At 49.4% G+C, this 26447-nt stretch overlaps 1 protein-coding gene across 2 annotated transcripts; it reads right to left on the reverse strand.

Moving 5' to 3' along the window:
- Nucleotides 1-5729: 5729 nt before the first annotated feature.
- SNRNP70 (small nuclear ribonucleoprotein U1 subunit 70) lies at nucleotides 5730-24731 on the reverse strand. 2 transcript variants are annotated; one of them, XM_080644200.1, is made up of 10 exons: nucleotides 24255-24731; nucleotides 23352-23508; nucleotides 21365-21427; nucleotides 21199-21253; nucleotides 18719-18783; nucleotides 18496-18558; nucleotides 17785-17866; nucleotides 14476-14577; nucleotides 6627-6714; nucleotides 5730-6543 (listed from the first exon to the last, which is right to left on the reverse strand). In XM_080644200.1, the coding sequence occupies exons 2-10, from the start codon at nucleotides 23496-23498 to the stop codon at nucleotides 5892-5894; spliced, it is 1317 nt and encodes a 438-aa protein (XP_080500326.1). In that variant the 5' UTR covers nucleotides 23499-23508; nucleotides 24255-24731; the 3' UTR covers nucleotides 5730-5891. The 2 variants fall into 2 exon arrangements, with proteins under 2 accessions (XP_080500326.1, XP_080500327.1); XM_080644201.1 differs by having other exon boundaries at nucleotides 5730-6516; nucleotides 24255-24594.
- Between the last annotated feature and the right edge of the window lie 1716 nt (nucleotides 24732-26447).

The raw sequence follows: 26447 nt of genomic DNA on the forward strand, positions 1-26447 counted from the left end.
GCCCCCTGCGGAGGCGCGGTACTGCCTGCGCTTCTCTCCCTGCGCCGCGGCCGCCGCACCTGCTCCCGCCCCTGTCTGACTGTCCTATTGCAGCCTCTGTCTGCACCTCGGTACATATCTGTCTGTCCTGCCCCCAACACATGAGTATCCCCTCTCTATCCCTTTTTCCCACGTATTGGGCAGACGTATATTAAACATCTGGGCCCAAGATGATGGACAGGATGGTGAGCAGCCAGACAAACCCACTGCCTTCACGAAGCTTAGGTTATGATGAAGGGAGAGGTAGACAGCCAGCTATGACTGTGCTCAGAATTGGGAGTGGGGAAGGGATGATCTAAGAGGGACATTAACAGAGTCCTTGGAGGTAAAAGAATCAAGAGGAGGGATGTGGGTCACTTTCCAGGCAGAAAGAGCCCATGCAATAATTGCAGTTTATGATGGTGAAAATGTGGACAGGATGGTTATGCATGTTGAGGATTTTGAACTTACAATAACTCTGAAGAATAAAATGTGGAATTCAGTTGTGTATTTGAAGATCACTGTGGCCACCGTGTGGCGACTGGATTGGATGGGAGCAAGAGTGGAGGCAGGGGACCAGTCAGAAGGCTTTCCGAGTATCCCTTGATGGCCTAGAGGATAGGTGGGCCGATTTGGAAATGTCCCGACATGTCTTGGTGAGTCACTGTATATGAGGACAGGAAGATGGAGGAGGGGATATAAAGGTGTTTGTGGGGCCCTAGCCAGTTTGGCTCAGTGGATAGAGCGTCAGCCTGAGAACTGAAAAGTCCCAGGTTCGATTCCAGTCAAGGGCACATGCCTGCTTTGCAGGCTCAATCCCCAGTGGGGGGTGTGCCGGACGCACCCAATCAATGATTCTCTCTCATCATTGATGTTTCTATCTCTCTGTCCCTCTCCCTTCCTCTCTGAAATCAATAAAAATATACTTTAAAAAATTTAAAAAAAAAATAAAGGTGTTTGTGGGGCCTTTTGCTCAGGTAGTCTATGTTGGAGGAGGTTTATTGGACATTTTGAATTTGAGGAGCCTTGTGCAGTACCCAAAATCTGCAAATATTTTTGAGAATTTGGACAAAGGTGGTAAATAAAACCATATGAGTGGACAGGAATGCTGGGGCAAAGCTATAGAATGAAGAGGACCCAGGATTGAGTCCCCTAAACTTCTAACATCCAAAGTAAGGAAGAGGGCTTCTCCTCAGCCTGGGCCCTGGTCGGGGCTCATGAGGAGGCAATCAATCGATGTGTTTCTCTCACATTGATATTTCTCTCTGTCCTTCCCTCTCTCTAAAAATCAATGAAAAAAGCCCTAGCCGGTTTGGCTCAGTGGATAGAGCACTGGCCTGCAGACTGAAGGGTCCCCGGTTCGATTCCGGTCAAGGGCACATACCTCGGTTGCAGGCTCCTCCTGGCTTGGTCGGGGTGCGTGCAGGAGGCAACCAATTTCTTTCACATTGATATTTCTCTCTGTCTTTCCTTCTCTCTTCCACTCTCTCTAAAAATCAATGGAAAAATATCCTTGGGTGAGGGATAAAATAAAAAAATAATAAAGTAAGGAAGAGGAAAAGAAATGGCCAGAAAAAGAGGAAAATCAGGTGAGAGAAACCATGAGAAAAGAGTTTTTAAAAAGAGGGTGGGCAGTTGTATCAGATGCTGTAGACTAGGGGCCAAAGGAATGTAGGAAAGATTGAAGTGTGGCTGTACCTCACCACTGGCTGGATGGGGGTATGGAGTCCAGAAAAGGGCTTTTTGCAAAGCCAGAGGAAGTTTGCAAGTTTGTCTACACGTCTCTCCTTCATAGTATTTTTTTCTATTTTAATAAGTAATCTACTTGAATTTAAAAATGAAATCAAGTTACCAAAGAACCTATATGCATATATGTATAGCCCATGGACATAGACAGAGGCGAGGTGAAGGTCTGGGGTGGGGTGGAGGCTGGGTGGAGTGGGACATGGGGAGAAAATAGGGGACATCTGTAATACTGTCAACAATAAAAAATAAACTTAAAAAATAAATAATACAGAAGAGCTAATAATACAAAGCACCAGCCAGTCCTCTCTCCACTGCAAGAGGCAACCATTTAATAGGGGTTTAATATGCTAGTTGCTTCTGTATCTAAGTAACTTGCTATTTCTCAATTTCAGTTGTTGGGAATATTACATATTGACTTTCTGCCTTTACAACCTTTCCCCTCTCTTCCCATGGTGGTTTTATGGTACCAGTTTTCAGATCAATCAATAAAGGGCTTGCATTATGTCAATAAGTACTTATTGTTTACTGCAGAGCCCAAGTAACGCTCTGTGGTTACATTTTCTTTCTTGAACAGCTTGTGGATTTTTGTTTTTTTGTTAATCCTCACCCGAAGGTATTTTTTCCCCTGATAGTTTAGACAGTGGGAGGGAGGGAGATATAGAGAGAGAAATATTGATGTGAGAGAAACATCGATAGGTTGCCTCCCGAAAGTGCCCTGACCAGGGCCAGGGATCGAGCCTGCAACCAAGGTATGTGCCCTTGACCATGATCAAACCTGGGACCCTTCAGTCTGTGGGCTGACACTCTATTCACTGAGCAAAATCAGCTATGGCTTGTGCGGTTTTGTTTTTCCACCCTGTGATTTCCATCTACTTTTGTTTCTTCCACCACATTCTCAATTTCTTTCCAACTTTCCATCACAACAGGTATCTTACTGAGTCTTCTTTTTAGCCTGAAACTCCTTGGAAACGTCAGTCCTCTGACCCCAATCTCTCCTTTTCGCTCCTTTTCTTTTTTAAAGACATATATTTTTATTGCCTTCAGAGAGGAAGGGAGAGGGATAGAAACATCAATGATGAATGAGAATCATTGATCGGCTGCCTCCTGCACGCCCCCTACTGGGGATTGAGCCCGCAACCCGGGCTTGAACCCTGACAGGGAACTGTGACCTCCTGGTTCATAGGTCCAAGGTCAACCACTGAACCACACTGGCTGGGCTAAATCTCTCATTTTTTTTTTTTTTTTAAATATATTTTATTGATATTTCACAGAGAGGAAGGGAGAAGGATAGAGAGCTAGAAACATCGATCAGCTGCCTCCTGCACACCTCCCACTGAGGATGTGCCCGCAACCAAGGTACATGCCCTTGACCGGAATCGAACCCAGGACCCCTCAGTCCGCAGGCCGACGCTCTATCCACTGAGCCAAACCGGTTCCGGCTAAATCTCTCATTTTTAAGTATACTCTTAGTTAACTGTCTAAAAAGATTGTGAGATTTCTTCCAGCTAACCTTTATTTCCCTAGCACTTCTAGTGTTAACAGGAATGTGTCAGGCAGGTTGCCTAAATTCTTTCAGTTTTCCAGTTCTAAATTTTACTTTTTTTTTTTTTAAGATTCCAGGACTAGCCTAACCTGTTTGGCTCAGTGGATAGAGCGTCGGCCTGCGGACTGAAAGGTCCCAGGTTCGATTCTGGTCAAGGGCATGTACCTTGGTTGTGGGCACATCCCCAGCAGGGGGTGTGCAGGAGGCAGCTGATCGATGTTTCCCTCTCATTGATATTTCTAGCTCTCTATCCCTTTCCCTTCCTCTCTGTAAAAAAACAATAAAATATATTTAAAAAAAAAAAAAAGATTCCAGGACTGGTAAAATTCTCCATCTCTTCCTTGTGAACATATAGTTATTTCAATCTCTGATAACTCCCAACATCAGAATCATGCCCAGGTCTGTTTCTATTGTCTATTTTTTCTCTTGGTTTTCAGTAATTGAAATCCTCTAACATGCCTGATAATTTGAGTAAATGCTGAGCATTGTGCACTAAAAATTAGAGACTCTGAATTCTACCTCCCAGAGGGCTGTTTTCTTCTGGCAGGCAGATCACCTAAATCCTGATGAGGCCTATTTCACTTGTAGCCTTACTTCAATATTGTGGCACTCTGGGGATCTCAAGTATAGTTATTTGCTTTGGCAGGCCTAGAACCCCAATCTGTGTCCCCCAGAGTGACATGGCTGCAGGGATCTCTGCTTAGCTCCTTAACCTCCGTTATTACTTTTTGTTGTTAATCCTCACCCCAGGATATTTTTCCATTGATTTTTAGAGTGGGAGGGGGGAGAGACAGAAACATTGATGTTAGACACATCAACTGGTTACCTCTCACACACGCCCCAACCAGGGCTGTGGATCAAGCCTGCAACTGAGGCACATGCCCTTGACCAGAATCAAATCTGGGACCCTTCAGTCTGCGGGCCCTTCAGTCCACTAAGCCAAACTGGCGAGGGTCCTCCATTATTACTTTCTGATGAACACCTTGGGTCTTTTTATTTTTAATAGTTTTTTTTTAAATATATTTTGATTTTTTTACAGAGAGGAAGGGAGAGGGATAGAGAGGTAGAAACATCGATGAGAGAGAAACATCCATCAGCTGCTTCCTGCATACCCCCCACCTGGGATGTGCCCGCAACCAAGGTACATGCTCTTGACCGGAATCGAACCTGGGACCTTTCAGTCCGCAGGCCAACGCTCTATCCACCGAACCAAACCGGTTAGGGCAGAACTGTCACTTTCTATGTCTAGTCCCCCACATAAACTGGCAAATGTCCAGGAAAAAGCCAGGAAAATAGGAAGTTTCACCTATGTGCTTTCCTTTTCTTGGGGATCCAACTGCCTCAAGTCTCACCAACATTGGTGGCCCCCTAATACTTTTCACAAGTTGTTTTTATATATTTCGTCTAGTCTTTATAACTGGTCTGTGCCAAATTAGTCCAAAATGGGCTATTCTTCATAGCCAATTCCCAAAGTCTAATCACAACATATGTGATATCTATGAAAATATACTAATTAGAGGTATTTAGTTCTCGTTTATTCCCAAAGTTCTCTCTCCTGGGACCAGTTTTTCTTTTTATCTTGTGGTCTCTTGGTGCAGGATTTTTAAAATGCCTGTGATCTTTGGGTGTATGTTTATAAAGACCGAAGCAGTTAGAAAGCATGTCAGTCAGGTGTAGCTGACAGGCTGCCTCTGGGTTATCAGGCCAAGTTTGTCTGTAGGTCCGAGCTTGTATATCCTGGGCAGCAAATGCCAAGCTTCTGTGCATCTTCGGTGCTGGAACAAGCACTGCTGTATTCAAATGCTACCTTGTCTCCCACCCTTCTCATTACTGGAGTTGCAGCCTTGAGTCTCTCTAGAATCCAGCAAGAGTGACTGGCTTCTTTCTCATGGGACCATCAGACAAGGGTTCTCTCCATTATCTTATTTCATTTTTTATCCAGAAATGTGTTGAAATCTCAACTGCCATGAAACACTTGTTTCTTGTTATCATTAGTAGCAAGACAAACAGTGGAATGACCGGAAGGCCATTTTCCATCCTGGCTGTGTGGACTTCCTGCTCCACCTAATCTCAACCTTGTATCTTGCTCTCATTTCATTTCTTCACCCTTTTCCTGCTCTCCAATTCATGTAATAGCTTCCCTTTCACACAGAGCTGCAGCTTCCACTGAGTAATCAAATGCTTAGGACCTACCGCTTCCCCCACCCAAGCTAGGGTTATGTGTGGAAGAGATTAAAAAAAAAGAGGGAGACACACAAAGGGATCAAAGACTTTTACAGACTTCCGCACCCCATTTTAAACAGCTCTGGTTATATGCTGGGTTCAAGTTCTAGGCATGTGCTGGAACACAAACCAAAGTAGGGTTAACATGTCAAGTGACCACCTTTTAGGGGAGACATTAAGGTAAGTGAAGAAACCAAAGTGCCCATTAACAGGAAATTAATTTTATTTTTAAATCCAAGGAACCAGAACAAATAAGGAGACTTCTACCCATGGATGGCAAACTTAGATGGTGGCCAAGGTTGGGGGAAGAGGATGACAGCAACAGGGTGGGTAGGAACACGTCCAAACAGATGAGGCCTCTTCACTCTGGTGCAGCCTCCATCAAATACCCGTTCTCTGGAGCAAGATACCCGTCGCCTCCCTCGGACTCCATGTACATGTCTCGGCCATCATTGCCCAGACCCTCCAGCCCGTTGTCCTGGCCACCCCCACCCCCACCTCGGGCTTCATCCCTGCCCCGCTCACTACCCCGCTCCCCCCGCTTGTGCTCGCGATCCCGATCTCGGTCTCGGTCCCGGCGCCGATCCCGCTCACTCCGGTGGCTCCGACGTCGTTCCCGGTCACGATCCCGGCCCTTCTCCTCTGGACCATCAGGGCCATCTGGACCCAGCTCCCCAGGAGGCCCATCATCAGGAGGTGCATCACCAGCCTCAGAGGGCTCTGCCATGTCGCCACCACCTCCACCACCACGCAGCTCTTCCTTGCGCTCCCTCTCCCGTCGTGCCCGCTCACGGCTTCGGCTGCTTCGCCTTTTCCGTTCCCGGTCCTTGTCCTTGCTCCGCTCCCTGGAGCGCCTCCGCTCATCCTTGTCGCGACTCCGTGAACGCCGCCGCCGGTCCCGAGAGCGGGAGCGCCGCCGTTCTCGCTCCTTGTCTCGCTCGCGGCTTCTCTCCCTGCGCTCCCGCTCGCGGTCCCGGTCCCGATCCCTGTGGGGAAGCGGGGATGGGCCCGGCCTGGATGAGGTGGGTAGAGGTGTGTGTCAGGGCACCCCCACGTAACCACCCCCCTTCCCAGGAAACCACCTGCCCAATCTTACCTCTCATCGTAGCGGGAGGTATCATCGCGGCCAGAATGCCGGATATTCACGTCAGCCCCACCTCTTCTGGTACCACCAAGGCCACCTCCTGGAGGTGGGCAGAGGAACGGAGGGTCAGCCTGAGCATGGATGAAGGATCAGAAACGAGACGCATCAAAGAGCAAAGGGAAGGATACCATCTCTGTTGGTGTCTATGGGGCCAGGTCCCGTGAGGACATTTTGCTAGGCATTCTCTTAAAGTGACCAAGTGCAAGGAGAACCAAGATAGTGGCATAGGTAAATGCCAGTACTCACCACCTCCAACAACCACATCAAAATTACAACTAAAACACACAACCACCATCATTTAGAACCACCTGAAAGCTGGCTGAATGGGAGCCCTACAACTGGAGAAGTAAAGAAAGTACACTGAGACTGGTAGGAGGGGTGGAGGCACGGAACTAGCTGGTCCGATACCCACATGTGCCATTTTTTTAATTGAGAGGGCTATCTCAGCTGCAGAAGCCCCCTGTGAGGAGCAAGGAGTTCAAGCCCCACACCGGACCCTCAGCCCAGGGTTCCAGAGCTGGGAGAAGTCCCCATAACTTCAGACTGTAAAAACCAGCAGGTATTGTGGCTGAGTGACACAGAAGCTGCTAGAGATCCAGGTGTTCCTCGTAAAGGGCCAGTGCACAAACTTATTCGGACGCAATCCCTCTGAGACACAGCACCAGGCAGCTTTGGGGGACACAGGGACATATGGGGAGGAACTGGATTATCTGGCATCACAGCAGGGGGTGATCCCAGGGGTCATTGTTCATGTGCTGGGACCTCCCCATTGCAAAGCTGACTGGCAGCCATATCAGAGTTTCCATCAGCCTGGTTTACACTGTTCCCAATGCCCTCGTGATTTCCTGAGATCCTGCCAATCCAATCTGCAGCCCCACCAAAGCTGTTTGGGGGTGCAGCTGCTTTTCCATATGAATGGTATGTCTGGGCTCAGGCTTCAAACTTTGAAACAAGCAGCTGGTATCAGCATTCCCCAAACCTATCAATAAAAGGCCTCACCTAAGCACTTCACAAGCCCAGTATAAGTAGTAACCATCTTCAGACCTCTCTGTAGCTCCTGCTGGGTGGCCCCAGGCAGTGGCTGACTGCACCTTCCAGGAGGACCCACAGCAAATGCACCCAGCGGACAACTTCAGACCACACGAGATTACACCTCTACACATCCACAAGCGACACACTCAAGGGGCAGACTCAGTGAGCACCAAAGCCCCACTGAAGCAAGTCCTGCGCCATATGGGTGTCTCCTGCACAGCTGCTCTTCCACTGTAGTAGCAGCTGGTCCTCACAACCAACTGGCCTGGAGGTCAATTCCTCCCAGTGATGCTAACAGCAATCAAAGCTCAACTACAACAAGACTGTGCACACAGCCCACACAGGGGCACACCTAGAGGGCCCAGCTCAGGTGACTGGAAAGGCTGAGCCACTGGGTCTACAGGACGCCTACCCTACAAGGCCACTCTACCAATTCCAGGAGACAGAGCAGCTCTACCTCATACACAGGAACAAACACAGGAAAGCATCCAAACTGCATAGACAAAGAAACATGCCACAAATGAAAGAAATGGAAGCAAGCAAACTACTGGATACAGAGTTCAAAATCATGGTTATAAAGTTACTCAAGGATCGTCATGAGACTTTCAAAAATCTTTTTTTTTTTAAATATATTTTATTGCCCTAACCGGTTTGGCTCAGTGGCAAGAGCGTCGGCCTGGGGACTGAGGGGTCCCGGGTTCGATTCCGGTCAAGGGCATATACCTTGGTTGCGGGCACGTACCTTGGTTGCGGGCACAACCCCAGTGGGAGGTGTGCAGGAGGCAGCTGATCGATGTCTCTCTCTCATCGATGTTTCTAAGTCTCTATCCCTCTCCCTTCCTCTCTGTGAAAAATCAATAAAATATATTTTTTTTAAATAAAAAAATAAAAAAAATAAAAATATATTTTATTGATATTTCACAGAGAGGAAGGGAGAGGGATAGAGAGCTAGAAACATCGATGAGAGAGAAACATCAATCAGCTGCCTCCTGCACACCTCCCACTGGGGATGTGCCCGCAACCAAGGTACATGCCCTTGACCGGAATTGAACCCGGGACCTTTCAGTCCGCAGGCCGACGCTCTATCCACTGAGCCAAACCGGTTTCGGCTCAAAAATCTTAATGAGAATGTCAAAGACATGAAAAAGAACCAGTCAGAAACTAAGCATACACTAACTGAAATAAAGAATAATTTACAGAGATTCAACAGAAGAGAGGATTCCAAGAATCAAACCAACAATCAATTTGGAATATGAGGCACACTCAATTAGAAGAGCAAAAAAGAAAAAGAATCCAAAAACATGAAGATAATGTAATGAGCCTCTGGGACAACTTTTAAGTGTACCAATATTCACATTATGGGGGTGCCAGAAGAAGAGTGAGAGCAACATATTGAAAACCTATTTGAATAAATAATTATAGCATTGACCTATGAACCAGGAGGTCACGGGTTCAACTCCAGGTCAGGGCACATGCCTGAGTTGCAGGCTCAATCCCCAATAGGGGGCATGCAGGGACATCCAATCAATGATTCTCTTTCATCATTGATGTTTCTATCTCTCCCTCCCCCTCCCTTCCTCTCTGAAATCTATAAAAATATATTTTAAAAAATAATGACAGAAGACTTCCCCTACCTGGTGAAAGAAATAGACTTACAAGCACAAAGAGTCCCAAATAAGAGGAACCCAAAGAGGCCTACACCAAGACACATCATAATTAAAATGCCAAGGGTTAAGGACGAAGAGAATTTTAAAAGCATTAAGAGAAAAGCAGTTAGTTACCTATAAGGGAGAACCCATACAACTATCAGCTGATTTCTCAATAGAAATTTGCAGGCCAGAGGGAATGGCAAGAAATATTCAAAGTGATGAATAGCAAGGACCAACAACAAAGATTACTCTACTCAGTAAAGCTATCATTTAGAATTGAAGGTCAGATAAAGGGCTTCACACACAAGGAAAAACTAAAGGAGTTCATCACCGCCAAACCAGTATTACATGAAATGTTGAAAGGTATTCTTTAAGAAGAGGAAAAAGGAGATAAAAAATATGAACAACAAAATGGCAACAAATACATATCAACAATTGAATCTAAAAGTCAAAATACATGAACAAAAAAATCTAATGAACAAAATAAACTGCTGAATAAAATAGATCAGAGGCATGGAAATATAGAACAGACTGACGAATCTCAGAGGGAAGAGGGGAGGGAGGACAGAAAGAGATTAGCCAAGGATTTTACATCATGCATATATGAATTACTTATGGACAGACAATAGGGTGGTGAAGGCCTGGGGTGGGGCAGGAATCGGGTAGAGAGGGGCAATGGAGTAGTAAGAGGGGAGGGATATCTGTAATACCCACAACAATAAAGACTTAAAAAAAAAGTGACCAAGCACTATATCACTATATATATATATATATATATATATATATACACACACACACACACACACACACATACATATGTATATCTGTGTGTGTGTGTATATACACACACATTCTCTCTCTCTCTCTCTCTCTCTCTCTCTCTCTCTCTCTCTCTCTCTCTCTCTCTCTCTACATATATTTGCAGGCCAAAGGGAGTGGCAAGAAATATTCGAAGTGATGAATAGCAAGGACCTACAACCAAGATTACTCTACCCAGTAAAGCTATCATTTAGAATTAAAGGTCAGATAAAGGGCTCACAGGCCCGGTGCATGAAAATTCATGCACTGGAGGCGGGCAGGGGGGGAGGGTCCCTCAGCCCGGCCTGCCCCCTCCCTCAGTCCAAGAGCCCTCAGGGGCGGGAGACGACCCGGCGATCAGGGGAAGATGACACCCCATCACACCTCTGCTGCTGCCATTGCTGGCAGCTCAAGCCTCGGCTAGCCCTGGTTACCTGAGCCTCGGGCACCCCTGGGCAGCTGGGCAGCTGCCATCCGAGGCTTGCCTGTGCCTTAGGCCAGCCCTGGGGGGCTGGGTGGCTGAGAGGGCTGGGGGCACTGGGGGATTCCAGAGGCAGATGTGTGGAGTGGGCCCGGCCTTGCCGCGCCCGCCGCCCCAGCAGGGCTGAGAGGACTGGGCACCACCATCTTTGAGGGCATGGCAGTCAATTAGCATATTCCCTCCGGGCGCCACCATCTTTGCAATGGCGTGAGGTCAATTAGCATATTCCTTATTATATAGGATGTGTGTGTATATATCTCCATCCTATATAATAAAAGCCTAATATGCTAAGCATATGGTCATCCATTCAACCAATCAAAGCATAATATGCTAATGATATACTAAGGCCGCTCAACCGCTAGCTATGACGTGCACTGACCACCAGTGGGAAGACGCTCCAACTGGTGGTTAGCTTGCTGCTGGGGTCCTGTCGATTAGGACTGAGTGAGATGGGCCAGACATGCCCTTGAGCTATCCCGCGGTTCCTCCCAGGCTGGCCAACTTCCAGCATCCCTCCCCAGCCCGAATCGTGCACGGGTGGGATCCTTTGGCCTGGCCTGCGCCCTCTTGCAATCCGGGACCCCTTGGGGGATGTCGGAGAGCTGGTTTTGGCCCAATCCTGCAGGCCAGGCCAAGGGACCCCACTGGTTCATGAATTCGTGCAATGGGGCCTCTAGTATATATATTTTTTATTCATTTTAGAGAGGAAGGGAGAGGGAGACAGAGAAGGAAACATCAATGATGAGAGAGAATCACTGACTGGCTGCCTCCTGCACACACCCTACTGGGAATTGAGCCCGCAACCCTGGCATGTGCCCTTGACCGGAATCGAACCCAGGACCCTTCAGTCCACAGGCTGATGCTCTATCCACTGAGGCAAACCAGACAGGGCAGTGACCAAGCCCTTTAGAGATTAGATGCCTTCCTCAAAGTGCTAGCTGGAAGTCACCTGTAATTAAGCTCCAAAACTCATGTTTTTAACCACTGGCAAACCCTCCCTTCAAGTCACACACTGCCATCTAAACCTGAAGCTACAGCAACCTACCTGAAAACATGACCTACCTCAAAGCCTCAGTGATTTCTCACTGCCGACAGCCCAAACTTCTAGTCAAGGGGCTACCTGTGCCTGCCTGCAAGATGAGCCCTACCCATATTCCCAACGAAGGGCCCCCTCTTTACATTCGAGGCATTTCTTCTTCTTTTTTTTTGTTGTTAATCCTCGCCCTAGGATATTTTTCGGTTGATTTTTAGGGAGAGTGAGAAAGGCAGAGAGAAACAGATGTGAGAGAAACACATCGATTGGTTGCCTCCTGCATGAGCCCCAGCCAGGGCCCAGGCCGGGGAGGAGCTGGCAAACAAGGTATGTGCCCTTGACCGGAATCGAACCCAGGACTTTTGGTCCGCATGCTGATGCTCTATCTACTGAGCCAAACTAGCTAGGGCAAGGCATTTTTTTCAATTTCCTCATATTACCCGTCTCCTTCCTACTCGTTTTGGGGCTCATTCACCTCTTTTCCTGAAGTCTCCTCCTTGTCTCTTTGACTCCTACTCACCCATCAACACGTTAGCCCAAACATCACTTCCTCAGAAAGCTATCCCTGACCTTCCAGAATAAGCTGTTTTTCCACTCATAGACGATACACATTTTGTTCTCAGAACTTCAACTGCAATTTCAAATTTTGTATGTACATGTGTGAGGTGACTGACAACTGTGCCTCTCCTGGCAGCCTGTAACGCACCAGGAGAGCCAGGACTACGCCTGGCTTTGCCTGCTGTAACCAGCATGTGGCACAGCATCCAGGACATAAAGGTGCACGTGCAGCAGTCAACCAACTGACTGAACAACACCAAGGAGGGGCAGGTGGTCCTATTCTTCAGATGGGGAAACAAACTCGGATAAAGCCACTTGCCCATGTTGACAAGGCAAGGAAGGTGCGGAGCTGGGATGTGACTCCCAGCTAACTCCACGCACTGTCCTATACCTCACTGCCTGGAAGAAAGCTTCAGTGAAGCAGCCTGGAGCTCCACATGAGGAATGACTTAGTAGCGAGGGTAAAAAGGAAAGAGGCTGCTTGGCTACCAGAGACATTCCAATAGAGACAAGCAACTGACCAGGCACTGGTATATCCCAAGTATGGGGCAGACTATGCTGGTGTTTTCCATGTTCAGGTCCCAACCTAGCAGTGGATCACATCATCAATTTGATGGATTGCAACCAGTACATAAAAAAATAAATAAATAAAACAGACTATAGTATAAAGTACTAGTATGCACTGCCCACAGAAAAGATAATTACTTCATAAAATTTGGGTTGTATGCATTTCTAAAAATACATATTTTTATTGATTCCAGGTATGAAGAGGCAAAGATAGAAACACCAATGATAAGGGAGAATCATTGATTGGCTGCCTCCTGCACATTCTACACTGGGGATCAAGCCTGCAACCTGGGCATGTGCTCTGACCAGGAATCTAACCATGACCTGGTTCATAAGTCAACACTCAATCACTGAGCCTCGCTGGCTGGGCATGTTGTATGCATTTTTACACATGTATACTGGGTCAGGATATACCAGGTATCACCATCAGAAAGTCTGAATGCCAACCAAACGAAAAGAATCTGGGATTCCACCACAACAGAAAGTATCAGACTCTGAAGAACCCACTGCACCCAGAGAAACCAGAGAGCAAGTAAGACCCTGTCTAGTCTATCAAGTTCAGAGACTCAGCAGATGAGTGGTCTATCCAGCACAGGCAAGTCAAGAATGAGGACAGCAGACTGGGAGGCACGAATAAGAGCAGAGGGTACTGGACCCACTTGGGGTGTCTACCCAGGAAAGGCCATCTCCTCTGAGAGCTGTCACTCACTCTCGCAGGTGTCAACATGCTCAACAGACATGTTTGGATGGCAGATGCTCAGCCCCAGGGCCAGGCCCAATGCTGAGCCAATCAGAGCCACGTACCCCTAAGTGCAGAGCTTCATTCAGGACTGGTTGTAGAGCAGGGAGCTGTGGAATACCACATTGGGCCAGTGTGGGGAGACACAGAAAAGACTAGTCTGCATGGACAGCGGACAAGGCAGAAGCAAGCTGCACAGATGCCAGAGGTAGTTCTTTCCAGCTTTAAGGTGTGACTACCAAGTCCTCCTGAGGGTCACTGGCATCACATGTCTCTGGGCTCCAAAAGATCCTCAGGATTCTATATTGACAGGCCCCTTCAAATACACTTCTGATAATTGCAAACAAACTGACCTTGACTGAGAGCGTGAATGACAATTAGAACCAGACAGTGAGGGGGACCGAATATAGGAAGCTGTGAGAGCAGGAGTTGTCTATGCATGTCTTGCTCCTGACTAGAGAAGCCTGGTACACAGCTGGCGATCAAATAAGCATGTGCTGAATCAATGAATGGATGAGCAAGAGCAGAGAGTGAGCGGATGAGACGATGACATTTACAAGGCCCACCATATGCCACTTGTCAAGCTGGGCATCTGATGCTGAGCTCAGTGAACTCTGAGATTATTACCATTTCCCAGGATGAGAAAATTGAGACAGGAGGAGGGGAAAGCCACCAGCTAATAAGTACAAACTGGCATTTGGTCCCAGACTAGCCTCTCCAGGCCAGTACTCCTGTTCCTACTCAGTAACCCAGAAAGAGAACACCAGCAATAGGATGGTGATAAAGAGGATGAACTGGAGAGAGGGAGGAGGATGTGATCAGCCTCAGGGGAACAAGGAGGGGACGGGAAGACAGGAAGCAGAAGAGGGTACAGAAGAAAAAGGCGAGAATGAAGCTGCCAAGCGCACAACCTCCAGAGCCCAGCGTGGGCAGAATGTGCTCACCTAGCCTCCGGGGCCTCCAGCCCTTCACGGTTCGGCCCCTCTCCACATCCACAAGGACTCTCCTGCCATCAATCTTCTTGCCGTCTGCGTGCTTGTAAGCGGCTGCAACAGATGTGGGGAGGGGGGAGGGGAGGAGTCCCCAGAGGGTCCTCTAGTCAGGACAGGGCCCAGCTCCGCAGCATCCCCATCCCCATTTGTCCCCATCAAGGCACTCACACTCACACACACACGCCCACCAGCCAGCCAGGCAACTGACAGCCAGACCAACCCTCTCCCAAATCAGGGAGGGGCCTGCTCCATCTCAGCATCTGCTTCCTTATCAGCCCCCAATCACCATTGGGGGGGCAAGACCACCCTCAACCGCCATCCCCCGGGCTTCCATGCCCTTTCTACTCCCAAGTGACAGAGCAGCCCCCTCTTGCCAAGGTGGCCAAAGTCGCTGCAAAGAAACCGAAGGTTAACTTAAGGCTGGACTCTGCTGTGTGGAGGCCTCCTCCACAACCCCAGGCATGCACCCTAACACATCATGCTGGGGGAGGAGGCCCAGCCGGCCGCTCTGCACCCCAGTTCACACCGATTTTTTCTGTTTTATTTTTATTTTTTGTGTGGAGGGGTGGTGAGTGTGGAGGGAACAGACATCAGAACAGAAAATGAACCAGAAGGGATGGGAGAAATCTTTAGATGGCAGGGAGCAGAAGCGCAGGTTATGGTGCTCCCAAGGGGGCCTGGAGGGGGCCTGGAGGGGCCCCGTACAGCAGGCAGGGGAGAGGGAAAGTGGAGGGAGGCATGGGAGACGTGCGGTGCTACTGAACATTCCTGCCTTACCTGAGACGACTGACTCTGCCACCCAACCCCAGGCCCCACCCCATCTCTCCCTCCACACCCCCAGGGCAACACACGCTGGGTAGGCAACCCCAGCCTGAGCCTCTCAGGAAAGATGGGGAGTAGAGGGGGAGATGCAGGGAGGCATGATCCCGCTCCTGGGCAGGGCACAGCAAAGGGCAGGCCTGGTCCCCTGGCCTGTCTTACACAGGGCTGTAGGGAAGGCCAAAAAAGTCCCTTTCCCACCCCCAGCCCTGGCCTAGGGGATCATTCTCAACCAACCACAATACCCTGCCCCGCCCCAGCCCGCTCCCCCCCAAATAACAACCAGAGGAAGAGAAAAAGGTGCCATTTACCGATGCCGGCCTTGCGGGTGTCCAAACCGAGCGGGATGGGGGGGGCCCGGCAACTCCTGGGGGCCTGGCGAGGAGGCGGGCTTCCCGGGGGGGGACACGGGACCGCTTACCTGGAGCCCCCAAGCTTACCTGAGCAAGCGCACCGACCCCACACCCACCACCACAGGGTCAGCTAAAGCTACAGGGCAGGGAAATGGGGGGTTTTGGGGAACCACAGAGAGGGAGAACCACATCTCCTGCACCACCTGGCAACAGGCAGAGGAAGTGGTGGACCCCAAAAAACCTTAGGGAGGCCTTGAAAGAGGGGGAGACAAGAATTTACATCAAGTCTGGGAGCTGGGAAGCCTGGGGCCTATATCTTGCTTAAATTTACAAAGAAGGCTGGGGAGGCCTTGGCAAACCTGTCCACCCTCACCTTTTCCCCGTAAAGTCCATGCTAGCCTAGGCACACAGCCCGCCCCCTCTCAGCACATGAAACGATTTGTCCATCTCGAACTCAACACTCCCTCCCACCACATGCTTCAGCCCAAAGGCTGGCACACAAGGGGGCAGCCTCGGGGTCCAGGAGATGGAGTGCTGCCCATGATCTGAGGAGGGGCCAACTTGACCTCTGGGTAGAGGAGGGTAGTCAGGGAAGGAATTTGAAGGACCAGGAAGAGTCAAGCAAAGGAACCCTGCTCTAGTTCAGTGTCCCAAACCCCAGAAGAGGCCCAACCCCAGAATAACAGCAAAGAAAACATGTGACGTGTGTACTTCTAGGCTTCTCTCTCTCTCCCTCTCTTAGGTCTCTAGATAGTGGAGGGTCTCAAGTAAAATCTACAACACCATCAGCTGCTTGCAGCCTGTCACTTGATCCCTCCCACACCCCAATCCCTAATTCCATGCACTCTGGAGAACAACTGGGCACCACAGCCCCTCGAGAGGCCTCAACCATGAGAAGGCAGACAGGAATGGGGCAGAGCACCCCAAATCTAGCAACCAAAAAGTTTCTCCAGGGCCACCACAGTGACAGCCCCGCAGAAGGCACAGGGGCAGGGAGCGAAGGGTTGAAGGGTTCCACATGGAGCCCTGTCCCCAAGCATCCCCTCATGAGTATTCTCGCCACCTTGCCGCTGACATCATGAAGCCAGGTAAGTCAGTGGATGGATGGAACCCAACCGGAGAGGCCAGCTGCCTTTCCCATCAGGGTTCATCCTCCCCCTCCTGGGATCAGCAAGATTATCGGAGAGCATATGGATCGGGGTCAGGAGGGACAAAAGGGCACCCAAACAAGGAAAAGGTTCTGGGTGCAGGGAGTCTGAGGGGGTGACTGGGGATGGGAGAAGGGACGCCTCGCTGCTCCTAAGCTGCCTGGCTAAGCTGGGCTGGTGTGCGGTGCTGAGTGATCTTACCCATGATACAAACCCTTATACCAACCATACACTGAGGTGTTGTAAGGGGAGCGTAAGCATCAGCTGCAAGCCAGCTGCGTGGTGGCTGCAGTGACAATAAGAACAGTCAATTAATATGGCGGCCCCTGGACACGCCGCAGCCATGCCCGCCCCCACCCACCCATCCCTGCCCATGTGGATGCTGCTGTAGCCTCATAGGGGGCTTTGGACTTGTGGGGGCAGGCGTTGAACATGCCTACCAGCCCGCTGCCCGCTGAGAAACAGGGTGGTGGGCCAAGGGTGGGGAGGCGGAGGGTCGGGTAGCCTAGCCCCAGCTCTGCTGGAGGGAAGAGAAGGCTGGTTCAAAGGCCAGTCCTCATTCCAACCTGGCTGCCCCCAACTCCGGTGGGGGGAATGGGGAGAGGCTTCCCGAAAATCCGACCCCTCCACCCACCTTCAGCTGGCTCCAACCCCCACCCAGTTCCCTCCTTGCCCGAGGTTCAACGTGTGACACTTACCTCCCCAGGTTCACACACACACACACACACATACACACATTGTGGGGGATTCTGTTTTGTTTTTGTTTTTTTTAAAAAACACATACATGTATAAAAAAAAGATATATTAGAAACAGAGGGAGGAGGAGAAAGGGCATTGCTAATGTCAGGTTTGGCAGGATGGGAGGTGGGAACAGACAACGGGAAGGGACTGGGGCAGCAAAGAGAGGGTCAGAGGGCCGGGCTCAGGTGGGAGGTACTCACAGTGCATATCTCGTTCATGTTCGTACTCGATGAAGGCATAGCCTCGGGGCTTTCCTGACCGCTTACTGTAGACCATGTGTATCTGGAAGGGGGTGGCGGGGGCAGAGGTTACCTCTGGCACAGGGAAATCTCATCCCATCAATCACACAGCCTGTGTGTCAGGCCCTGGGTTGGGTGATGCCCACGACAGATGCCTCAGACCATCTCTGTCTTTCAAGATCCCAGTGTCTGACACTCTAACGGTAACGGGCTAAGCAGTTTATGTGCAGGATGACCTCAAACCCTCACTACTGCCCAGAATATTTAAGTGACGTTGAAATTAAACGAGGAAATTTCAGGGAAATAGAAAGCCTTGCTCTGAAACAGGAGTCAGCATACGTTTCTATAAAGAGCCAGACAGCAGGTATTTCTGGCCCTGAGAGCAACACAGTCTCTGCTGCAATGACCCAACTCTGCCTTACAGCAACAGCAGCCACCGACGACAGTAAACAAATGGGCCTGACTGGACGCCGACAAACATTATTTACAAATAGTAAGTTTGTAGTTTACCCACCCCTGCTCAAAATCAACGAGGAGTCATCATTTCTTAAAACGTGCTTCGGCTCTCAAAGGCAGTGTGTGGAACGAGGTGCCATGTCCTCAGGATTGGGAGCCAGCCTTCTCCCTCCCTCCACATTTCCCAATTTAAATACCCAGCCCCAGTCCACTCACTCTTTTGATGGGTCCATATACTTCAAATTCTCTCCGGAGCTTGGATTCTGTTGTGTCATAGTTCTACAAGGAGAGAGACACAGGGTTAAGTGGGAGAAGTGAGCTGTCTCAAAGCTGACCCCGTAGAACATTCCTGGGACCCAGCCTTTTGCCTTTGTCCCACCCCCAGCTCCCAGCAGCCCGGATTCTAGACTCCTCTGGGGCTCCAGGACTTGGGACTCACCACTCTAGCCACAAAGAGAGTCTTGAAGGCATCACCCTGAGCATTGGGATCATTGTGAGGGTCCCCTGTACAGGAAGATAATTTGTAAGTAGAAGATACCAAATCTCTCATGTAGCAAGACAGAGACAGACAGATGAACAGAGGCCATTACAAAAAACTGTTGGTGACCTGGAGACCTTGGCCTGTCCCTCGAGTTCTGGTTTCCCTGAAGCACAGCAGCCTTTATCCAAGTGGCTTATTTAAGCTGATGTGGGGAGGGGGAAAGGGGGACTTCAAGCTACTAGTAACACGATGGGGGCCAGCCTGCCATTTCAGACCTACAAATCCTAAGGCCCTGTCTCTCTCAGCTGTAACTAAACTTGATTGGGCATCTCTGAAGAGGCAGCCTGAGAGCCCTGGAGGAGCTGAGCTTTCCCTCACCAGTAGGGCCACACTGCCCTCCACTGGCACAGCCCGAAACTGCAGCCTGAAGGGAAACCTGAGATCAAGCAACCGTCTCTTTGGCTGGGAGTGAGAGTTTAGGAACATGCAAGCCTCAGGGAAGAACCCAGGGCTGCTATCAGAGCTCACAAGAGGTTAATCTGATTCTTTCTTCCAGCCTTACTACCGCAAGGCCACTGAGGAACAACTATCTCCACAGACAAGAGCCAGAATCTATTACAAAATCAATGGCATAGGCCAGTGGTCAGCAAACTCATTATTCAACAGAGCCAAATATCAACAGTACGACGATTGAAATTTCTTTTGAGAGCCAAATTTTTTAAACTTAAACTTCTTCTAATGCCACTTCTTCAAAATAGACTCGCCAAGCCCGTGGTATTTTGTGGAAGAGCCACACTCAAGGGGCCAAAGAGCCGCATGTGGCTCGCGAGCCACAGTTTGCCGACCACAGGCATAGGCAATTCTGATGGGTCAAGCCTGGGAAGAAGTCCTTTTCACCAGGTATGGTGGCCCCAGCACACAAAATGGCCACTGACTCCTGCCAAGGCCCCAACATCACCTTGTCCATTGCACAGAGGAGGCGGTTCTTCTACCACACAGTGCTACTAACAGGACTTGCCACATTCTGGGACAATATGAGAAAAGGAATATTAATACTAAATGCATAATATGGGACACTGTGCTAGACAGCTGAGAATTACTTATCATTTGCAAATAGAAACAAAGCTAAGCCCTGAGGCATGTCAGAGCAGGAGTAGCAGAGACCAAGCCTGACTCTACATCCTAACCTGACTTCACAGGCCAAGTGTTCCAACCAGCAGGCCCCCATGCTGAACCCCGGCACTAGCTTCTCAGGAAGGCAGTCTGGGTGTTACAAGAAGCCAGAAAAGTCAAAGATCTGTTTCCTGTGAGAGGGGAACACAAACTAAGTTGCAGATGACTTTAGAAAGTTTCTTTCTTTTTTTATTGATTTTTTTTTAGAGAGAGAGGGAAAGGAAGAGAGAAACATTGGTGGCTGCCTCCTGCACACCCCCCACTGGGGTTCAAGTCCACAGATATACCACTTTAGTTTCTAATAAGAACTTTTCAAAAAACTATAACCAGCCCTAGCTGGTTTGGCTCAGTGGATGGAGCATACGCCTGTGGACTGAAGGGTCCGGGGTTTGATTCTGGTCAGGGCACATGCCTGGGTTGCGGGCTCGATCCCCAGTGTGGGGTGTGCAGGAGGCAGCCAATCAATTATTCTCTCTCATCACTGATGTTTCTATCTCTCTCTCCCTCTCCCTTTGTCTCTGAAATCAATAAAAGTATATTTTTAAACAAAAAAACTGGATAGCAACAACTGATGTCTTACAAAATTGGATGGCCATGTCCCAGGGAAGAAAACGCTCAAAAAAGACCAGGTTGGTGAGAAGGGGAAATCCTGACTGTGCTTTGGACCCTGAGTCCGAGATGCCTTTGAGGCTCAGAGAGAAGGCAGCTGCAGTGAAAGTCAGGGCTCAGAGTCAGGTAGATGTCTAGGTCTTTAGAGGTCAGACATGTGCATAAGCACCCCGAGGACCCTCCAAGGAAGAAGGTTGGAGTGAAGTGGTTCACCAAGGCCTCACTAGCAGGAGGGACTCGCTGTCACAAAGGGCCATCGGAAGTTGTGAAGTCTGGTAAACGGCTACTCCCTCCCAATGCTCCCATTCCAGTACCTGGAAGGGATGGAATATCCAGCCCAAGGGTTAGGGAGCTCAGGTGGAGCCAGGACTATGTCACTAGCCAGGACCTCACTGCCTCAGCCTGTGAGACCCAGCTGGACTGTGGCAACCCCTCCAAAGCGCAGCCGGAGGTACCCGCGCTCTCCCTTCCTGCCAGCCCTTACTCCACACTCTCCCACTTAAGTGACCAAAGTAAACATAGTGCCTGACAAACAGCGGGGGCTAAGAAGTGAACTAACAACCCTACTTTCCCAAAACAGGCTCTTAGGGTTGACCTTGGAGAGAGAAACAGACAAGGGTTTGAAGAAGAGATGTGGGAGAAGGAAAGAGACTTACACATTTTTAGCTCTGTCTCCACTTCCTGCTGTCGCCGTTCAATCTTTTCTCGTCTCTGTCAGGAGAAAGGTGGACAATTAAATGCAGACAAAAGTGCCCTAATGTCAAGGACTACCTGGAGAAAGGGACAAAAAAGACACAGGGCCAGGAGGCAAAAACTACATACCTTCCTCTCCATGCGCTCCTCCCGAGTTTCTGCTCGTGTTGGGGGAGGGGCATCTCGAGGGTCCTGGGAACAAGAAGAGAGGTGACAGGGTGGGAGGGACTAAGGGAAATGGCAAAGAAATAATAAGCATCTCGCCCATGCATTCCCCCCCACACATACAAGCAAACAAACAAGGACAGTTCGCAGGCCAATGAAGGCAGGGGCGTGGCACCACTGCTATCGGCAAACTGTTCCTTTCCTGGTCTGTGTTAAGAGGAGCACAGAAATCCAAAGTAGTGTTCACAAGGTCTACAGCAATCTGACAGGGGAATTTTTATACCTATACACCAATAAAAAATTCTCATCTTCTATTTTGTAGTCTTTTTTTTTTAAAAAATATATTTTATTGATTTTTTACAGAGAGGAAGGGAGAGGGATAGAGTTAGAAACATCGATGAGAGAGAAAAATCGATCAGCTGCCTCCTGCACACCCCCTACTGGGGATGTGCCCACAACCAAGGTACATGCCCTTGACCGGAATCGAACCCGGGACCCCTCAGTCCGCAGGCCGACGCTCTATCGACTGAGCCAAACCGGTTTCGGCTGCAGTCTTTTCTTTTATTTACTTATTTATTTTGGGGGAGGGGGAAGGCATCGATTTGTTGTTCCACCCATTCCACATTCATTGGTTGATTTCTGTATGTGCCCTGACCAGGGATGGAACCCGAAACCCTGGCACATCAGGAAGATGCTCCAACTGAGCTACCCAGCCAGGGCTATATTCCTTCTTTTAAAATGCTAGAAAACAGTGCTTCTGTATTTCTCAAAAGCATCAATCTGCAATGGATCTGTCCTTTATCACAGACTGGAACTGGGACCAGGCCTGAAGCAAAAGGACCCAACAGTGCAGTGCTCAGAAGCAGACAACTGCACACCCCCTGGGGGCCAGGCAGGTCTCACCAACCCTCATTAAATAGTAACTGGCACATAACCACATCATCAAAGGGTGCCACTGGACTGTAGCCATTAAATTGGTTTAACTGGCTAATAACATTCCCCGTGTCCGGTTCACTGAGGGTGGCAAATCCTACTACAGAACCAATCTTCTGTTATCTCTCTACTAACAAGCTCTGCGACTTTCTCCGCCTCCAGCTGCCCTTTCCCCCTCCTTGCCAGAACTTTCCTCTTCCAACTTCTGGCTTCCTGCCACCATTGCTCAGGTGTGCTCTGATGCACCTTGTGAGTGGATGTTGTTACCCCAATTTTACAAAAGAAACAGACCCAGGAATCTAGGCTGTGTATTCGTGTTTATCCTGAAGATGCAGAGCGGAAAGTCTCAGGCCCACAGTCTGAAGTGCTCTATCACATGGCGCTAACCCTTCATGAACCTCTTACTGTCAAAAATGGTAAAAACAAACATGGATACTTGCTGACTGCCAAGCCTTGTAACACACATTTTACAGTTAACTGCCCATCAATATTCTGAAGAAAAAAGATAATCCTTTGCTAAAAATGAAGAAAACACACTAAGAGGATACATCACTTGCCCAATGTCACACAGCTGACTAATGGTGTGTGGATGCCAAGGACCACCTGATTCCAAAGCTTGAATATTCAACTGCCAGTTACTGAATTTTCACAAAACCCTACAAGGGGTATATTATCAACCCCATTAAGACAAGGAAATTGGCCCAGCCAGTGTGGTTCAGTGGTTGAGCATTGACCTTTGAACCAGGAGGGCATAATTCAATTCCTGGTCAGGGGACATGCCCAGGTTGTGGGCTCAGTCATTAAGTAGGGGGAATGCAGGAGACAGCCGATCAATGATTTTCTCTCATCATTGATGTTCCTCTCTCTCTCCCTTCCTCTCTGCAATCAATAAAAAATTGAGTATCAGAAAGAATAAGTCCACACAGCTAGAAAATGGCCAGAGACTGGACTCCCAAATCCAGAACCCCCACCCCAACTCCCAGAACCCAAACCACTCAAGTCTGCTCAGTGAACTCACCTCAAATTCCCGGATGTAGGGCGCAATGCCACAGTAAGGTTGATTGTGGTGTTTTTCATGTGGCAGTTTCTCCAGGGGTGGCAGGTATGGGATGGGGTCCCGGGGAGCAAAGAGGGCCAAAAGGTTGGGCGGCAGGAACTGAGTCATCTTGCCAAGTCTGACAGCAAAAGTGAACCAGCCTTATGTTAGGTTGGGCCCAGAGAGATGAAGCCCCTACAATTCCTTCAATCCCAAGAACAGAGGGAAGTAGGGGCAAGTTCTCGGTATTAAAATCGCTTCCGTAAGGGCACAGAATGATCCTATGTCACAGAGAAAAGGAATAAATATAAACGAGAAAGCAAGTTCTTGGAAGAGGGCGGTGTGATGGTGCAGCAAGCCCGTAAGGGAAACAAAAACTGAAAAAGGGTTTCTCAGCAGTAAGTCTCAAAGTCCCCGAGCAAGGAGCTGTGGGGCTGAGGTTTCCTGGAGGCCTATGGAGGAAATCAAGGACACTGAGGAGGGATGTAGAGCAGTGGCGGCTGGTGGTCCCATACCTCAGAGAACAAGGCAAGGAACGCAGGAAGTCTCCGATAACCGGAGAGGGTCGTCATTAGCTAAACCCTCAAGCCAGGGCTTGTGGGTAATAGATTTAAGCCCCCAAAGGCGAAAGGAATTATGGGTAAGGGTCCAGGACACCGCGGAGACCGAGAAGAAAAAAGGCAACACACCGCAAGGGCCTGTGGGTAAGGGACCGCGGGAGGGCTGTGGGAAGAGAGCCTAAGTGCCCTGAGGACTCTGGGTAAGGGGTGCAGAAAGGTGCGGTGGCGGGGGAGGAGGCCCGGCCGCGGGGAAAGGACCCAGACCCACCGCAGAGGCTTTTGGGTAGCAGCCCCCCACCCGGTAAGGCCACTCAGTCACACTCACCCGCAGCGCGGCGCCCTCCTCGACCTGGCGACGGTCTGGGGGCTCGCGGCGGCTGCGGCGGCCCCTCAGCAATAGGGACTATTGCTCTGGCTTCGACTCCAGCGGCGTCCGAGTCCGACTGCCTCCGTCGCCCGCCAAGCGCGCGCACCAGGCCGCTGCTGAGGAGCCCGCGCGGCCTCGGCTCGCGACAGGCGCAAGATGTGGAACCGGTCTTGAATCCCTCCGCCGCCGCACTGCGCACGCGCCGCTCCAGTCGCGAACTACCCACACACCAGGATCCGGCTCCGCTGGGGGCACTGCGCAAGCGCGAGGTCACGGCCCCGCCTTCGGGCACCTTAAACTCCCTCGCCGCGGCAGGCTAGAGCTCTCAGTGCGCACGCGCGTCCGCACCGAGAATTTGCTCCTGCACCTAGAGATTTGGACTCCAACCGCTTCTCTCCGCGAGACTCTTCTCGATGCTCCGCCCCTTTCCCTAACACACTTCCCGGATCTTGCGCGCATGCGGCAATCAGTGTACTTTGATGTACCCCTCCGCCTCCTGACAAAGAATCCCTATGTGACTAGTGTGGTAACTTGGATGTCTTGTCTATTAAATCAGTAACTGTTCACTGAGCGCCTAATGTATGCTAGGCACTGTTTGGGCTCTAGGATTGTAGCACATGACTAAAGGAAACTCTTTCTTGGAGCTTACATTGTATGAGGGGGGACAATAAAAGTGTTTAAAACAATAAATATAATTTCTGATAGTGGCCTGCGCAATAAAGAAAAACAGAACAGTAAGGGGATGGGCAGTGAAAGCCGATCTGTTTAGAAAGGGTGTTAATGGAAGGTTTTCCTAAAGAAGTGACATTTGAGCCAAGGCCCTAGGGAAGGGAGATCTGTGCGGGGTTAACAGCAAGTGCAAAGGCCCTGATTTAGGACGCGAGGTTGGGGAGCTGGAATGCCCCTGTTGACCATGAGGTCAGAGAGCTGGCAGCCATGTCTCTTAGAACACTGCAGACCTGTAAAGAGTTAAATATTGTATTTAAAGTTTTTTGGATAGATTGAATTGCTTGTTTATAACCACAGTTTGGCTCAGTGGGTAGAGCGTCGGCCTGCGGGCTCAGGGGTCCCAGGTTCGATTCTGGTCAAGGGCGTGTGCCTCAGTTGCGGGCACATAACCAGTGGGGAGTGTGCAGGAGGCAGCTGATCGGTGTTTCTCTCTCATCGATGTTTCTAACTCTCTATCCCTCTCCTTTCCTCTCTGTAAAAAAATCAAAATATATTTTTTTAAAAAAAGAGTACAAAATAGCCCTAGCCGGTGTTGCTCAGTGGATAGAGCATCGGCCTGCGGACTGAAGAGTCCCGGGTTCAATTCCGGCCAAGGGCACATGCCGGGGTTGTGGGCTCAATCCCCAGTAGGGGGCGTGCAGGAGGCAGCCAACCCATGATTCTCTCTCATCATTGATGTTTCTCTCTCTCTCCCTCTCCCTTCCTCTCTGAAGTCAATAAAGATATATTTTTTAAAAAGAATACACAAAATAGTAATAATAATAATTACTTATAGGAATCATAAAATTTAAATGACTAATTTCATATTTTCAAGGAACATGTAATATAAGAGCATATACTGTAAAAATATTTTAATATATTTCATTGATTTTAGAGAAGAAGGAAGAGGGAGAGAGAGATAGAAACATCAATGATGAGAGAGAATCATCGATTGGCTGAGCCTCCTGCACGCCCCCCACTGGGGACCGAGCCCTCAACTCAGGCATGTGCCCCTGGCCAGAATCGAACCCGGGACCCTTCAGTCCACAGGCTGACGCTCTATCCACGGAGCCAAACCAGCTAGGGACATAAAAAACATTTTGACAGCCCTGACAAGGTAGCTGAGTTAGAGCATATTGGGGATACACTAAAGTTGTGTTCAATCCCCAGTCAGGGCACATTCATGAATCAACCAATGAATACATAAATAAGTGGAACAACAAATCGATGTTCCTCTTTCTGTCCCTCTCTAAAAATCAATAAATAAAAAAATTTAATTTAAAAAATATTTTGACCTTGGCCGGTTTGGTTCAGTTGGTTGGGTGTTGTCCCAGACACCAAAAGGTAGCCAGTTTGATTCCCAATCAGGGCACATGCCCAGGTTTTGGTTTCAATCCTGGTGTGGGGTGTACAGGAGGCAGCCGATCAATGTATCACTCTCGT

The sequence above is a fragment of the Plecotus auritus genome (genome assembly GCF_963455305.1).
Source record: "Plecotus auritus genome assembly, chromosome: 10".
NCBI classification, from domain to species: Eukaryota; Metazoa; Chordata; class Mammalia; order Chiroptera; family Vespertilionidae; genus Plecotus; species Plecotus auritus.